We start from the raw sequence: 3,753 nt of genomic DNA, 5'->3' as shown, positions 1-3,753 counted from the left end.
ACAATACCCAATAAGTCAGGCCCAAAATCCAAATCATAACATTACTCGATTACTTTTTATACATGAGTTATCAAATTAATATTTTACTTAAGCCTGAACTTATACTTGCCTTCGACCCAAAATTTTTTAGCGATTCTCAGAAACGTCCTTGCCTCTCAGGTCATAATGAACAAATTAACTTTCAATTCAAATCTGTTGTGTGATTTACTGTTTTGTTTGTGATAAGTTGAATTTTTGTTGATAGACAGTTACCAAACTTACTAGCCATCATTGGAGAAAAAACTATTCCTATCCTTAAAACTTTGTACTCTTTCTAAGGGTTGGATAGAAGAGAATGAAGATCGTAACATCTGGTGGTATTTGCGTTAACATACTCGCCAATTTTCAACCATGAGTCATTTTGATATGCCAGAGGGTCACAGCCTGCTAGCTAGCTCATTGTGTTGTCGGCTGAATAGTCTCCAAACACACACCACCTTATCAATGCCACATTGTCCAACGCAAAAGTTTCGATCTTTGCTTTATCAGTCTCACGTTTTCTAGTGCTGTTCGTCCATTGTATAGACCAAGAGAATGATTACATAGTTTAAAGGTAAGGACCGCAAGAAAATCACTGTTATTTTTTATTTACTCTATTTATTTATAATCTTAATATCAACAGTAACACAATCTATAGAGGTCAATAATAACATTTTCTTCTTTCTCATCAAAATAGAAATACAAAAGATTTAAATATAAAATCAAAAGCCTCATCTTCCGTTACTCTTAACAGAAGAGGGCTGCATACACTTGTCAATTTCTTTTTGTTACCAACATATTTTAAACTTAAATGATCATAGTTAGACAATATAATAATATATTCTACTTGTTACATCTCCAATCACATGAAACTGTGACACAATGGTCGGGTTTCTTCATTCCAAATTCTTGCAATATCCTGCGACACTCTAATGGCGTCAAACGATGCACCAGATAAACCTTTCCTTGTGAACCCAACCGCATACAGCCCGCGTTTCCCTTTCCACCCCTCTGGAAATGGCGTCGTTGGCATCCCTTCTATTGAAAACAAATCACTTTCCTGTTGTCAAAAACAGTCAAATGGTTACTTCTTTTGATATTCCATAACGGCTAGTAAATGAGTCTAACATACCATTTTTAGTGAACGGGTCAGTATTATAGTTTTATAAACGGGTCAAAGTTATAGTTTTAGTGCACATTTTGATTAAGTTTTACTTTTATTATTATTATCTTTTTATATAATAAAAATTTGTTATTATATTGCAAACCAAAATGATTCAATTACAATAGAGAGACAGATAAGCGGGCAACAAGCAGCGCCGCCACCCTCTTTTATTTGGAGCAGGTGTAAAACTAGTTCTTAAAGTTGTTACCTTTAGCCATGAAGGAACATTGCTGCAATACCCCGTCGCCAAAATAACCGAATCGACTTCAAGATTTCGACCATTTACAAGCTCTACACCACCCCTTGAAAACTTCTTGATTCCAGGAACAATTTGAATCTTCCCAGATTTAATGTTTTGTAGTGCACCAATATCCAAAACAGGGGTTTTCCCTTTAGTGTTCTTGAGCTCAATTGGACCCATCATTGGCCTCTTCATACCATATTTCTCTAAGCTCCCAATTTTAAGCCAGGCAATAATTAATAGTATCTTGTCAACCATCTTTACCGGCAACCGTTTCATTAATAAAGTTGCCAATTCGAATATTGATTTCCCAGCAATCTCCCTTGGTAGCACATGAAACTGTAAATTGTAAAATAAAGTTTCAGTTTTGGTTATAAAGTTTAGATATTATGTTAAATGAATTATGATTATAGAGTTGTATATGAAACGAACCGAGTTTCGGACCACCATGAATGGGAGAGCATTGTGGTGGCAAAGATCAAGAGAGACTTCCATGCCGGAATTCCCACATCCGACAACCAGAACCTTTTTGCCTTCGTAAGGCTCACCGGACCGGTAGTCGCAAGCATGCATAACATGGCCATTAAACTCATCCAACCCTTCAAACTTTGGCACCACTTTCTCTGCATTTTCACCAGTGGCCACCACAAGCCACCTGCATATGTACTCAACCTCACAATCACCTACCACCGTTCGTACCCGCCATAATCCACAAACCTCGTCGTACTTGGCGGACTTAACGGTTTCATTAAATCGTGGGTTTATCTCAAACTTTTTTGTGTATGATTCAAGGTAGTTAACGAATTGGTATTTCGTAGGGTACTCGGGGAAGTTAGGTGGGAAAGGGAAAAAGGGTAGTTGACAAAATTGCTTAGGAAGATGGAGTGTGAGGCGGTCATAAGTTTTGTTTTGCCAGAGAGATGCAATGCAGTCGGCGCGCTCTAGGATTATAAAAGGGACTCCCTGTTTTCTGAGCCATGCGCTGACTGCAAGGCCAGACGGGCCAGCTCCAATTATGACTGGCCCGTTAACCACTATGCATCTCCTGGAGAACAGGTCTCCGTGATCAAGAGCTCGTTGAACCATAGTTGGAAATTGATCAAGATTGATACCACAAGCACAAAGCATCAAAGCCTCAATGCAAGAGCAAAGTTAGTGAGTGAAAGAAAATAGTCTATGTATGTTTTCCTGTAAATATATTGAAGTTGAAATGGATAGGACAATGATCAAGATTCAAAAGACTTAAGAGGAATGGGAAATGTGTGGAAGGGGTAAGAGAGTAATGCAGAGGTATAAATAGAGTGAAGTTGGCCACCAGAGATGCATGTGATTGGGACAGATATTAGAAAATGATAAGAACTTAAGTTGATCATTTTCTAAATGAACTAAAGTAATCATAATTAGTCAAGTTTCTTGTTTTGTTGGTCTAAGTGTGAGTGCCACAAGTTTTTAATTCTTAGATCCTTATAGAAGTTGCAACATATGTCCTTATGATCAAAAGAGGCTAAACGACGGAGAGGATGGAACAAATTGATTATTGGACAAAAGATATCCAAAATATGTGACCATAATTTAGCTCGGGTTGAATGTTATGGCTAACATGATTAGTTAATCTGCGTTGCTTTGCTAAGTTTAGGCAATCATGTTGGGAGGCATATGATTAATGATGGGGAACTAGAGCATTCGAGTGAAGTTTTTTCTTTATTTGTACCAAAACCAGAAAGATTATGCATCTAGGTCCTTAACATGAATATCTTGTACCAAAGTTTGGCAAAGGTGTACTTGTTGATTATATAGCATGTACGGTCGGTCACATACGGTAAAGTGAAAATGATATGCATTTTCATGTGTATATTGGTGACACAACTCATGTTCAACAACTTTAATAATGCTACTGTCGCATGGGAGGAGTCGAAGACAAAGATTAAAACGAGTTTACCAGACAAAATGATTTGTTTAACTTATACGTACGTATGAACGTATTAGTTACATCCAAATGAAAATAAAAATCTAAATAAGAAGTTCTGCCATTATTGAAAGTGTATCTTTTAGAGGACCATGTATCTCAAGTAGATATATATATTCCCCATTTCATGGCTAACATCCTGGCATATGGGAACTACCTAAAAACTATTTATTTACATTAATAAATATATCACACCACCAAAAGATTCATGATTACTTTTATACACTAAAATAGTTAAAGCAACAAAGGCTGGATCATTTAGTTTGGCCTTCAAAAGTTGGAAATATTCCATAAATTCATTACTTTATTTTGCCTCTAAAGTGTTTCGGGTAATCCACTGCCCACAAAACCAGTGGTTGCCTT

General features: G+C 36.8%; 1 protein-coding gene across 1 annotated transcript; it reads right to left on the bottom strand.

Annotated features, from left to right (window-relative positions):
- Window positions 1–815: 815 nt before the first annotated feature.
- LOC143539791 (putative indole-3-pyruvate monooxygenase YUCCA3) lies at window positions 816–2,638 on the bottom strand. Its single transcript, XM_077033004.1, has 3 exons — window positions 1,857–2,638; window positions 1,392–1,763; window positions 816–1,078 (listed from the first exon to the last, which is right to left on the bottom strand). Exons 1-3 carry the CDS (start codon window positions 2,550–2,552, stop codon window positions 881–883), a joined length of 1,266 nt encoding a protein of 421 aa, XP_076889119.1. The 5' UTR covers window positions 2,553–2,638; the 3' UTR covers window positions 816–880.
- Window positions 2,639–3,753: the final 1,115 nt, after the last annotated feature.

The sequence above is a fragment of the Bidens hawaiensis genome, unplaced genomic scaffold (genome assembly GCF_021521415.1).
Source record: "Bidens hawaiensis isolate Kalapana, Puna unplaced genomic scaffold, B.hawaiensis_p1.1 tig00012057_1, whole genome shotgun sequence".
Lineage (NCBI taxonomy): Eukaryota > Viridiplantae > Streptophyta > Magnoliopsida > Asterales > Asteraceae > Bidens > Bidens hawaiensis.
This window is presented reverse-complemented; position numbering and strand designations above follow the sequence as displayed.

Excerpts from the sequence above, each read along its gene's own strand:
- LOC143539791 (XM_077033004.1), bottom strand. The coding sequence starts at position 2,552 with ATGCTTTGTGCTTGTGGTATCAATCTTGATCAATTTCCAACTATGGTT. Across the intron at positions 1,764-1,856 it reads TCATGGTGGTCCGAAACTCG|TTTCATGTGCTACCAAGGGA; the intron begins GTTCGTTTCATA and ends TACAATTTACAG. Across the intron at positions 1,079-1,391 it reads ATGTTCCTTCATGGCTAAAG|GAAAGTGATTTGTTTTCAAT; the intron begins GTAACAACTTTA and ends TTTTGACAACAG.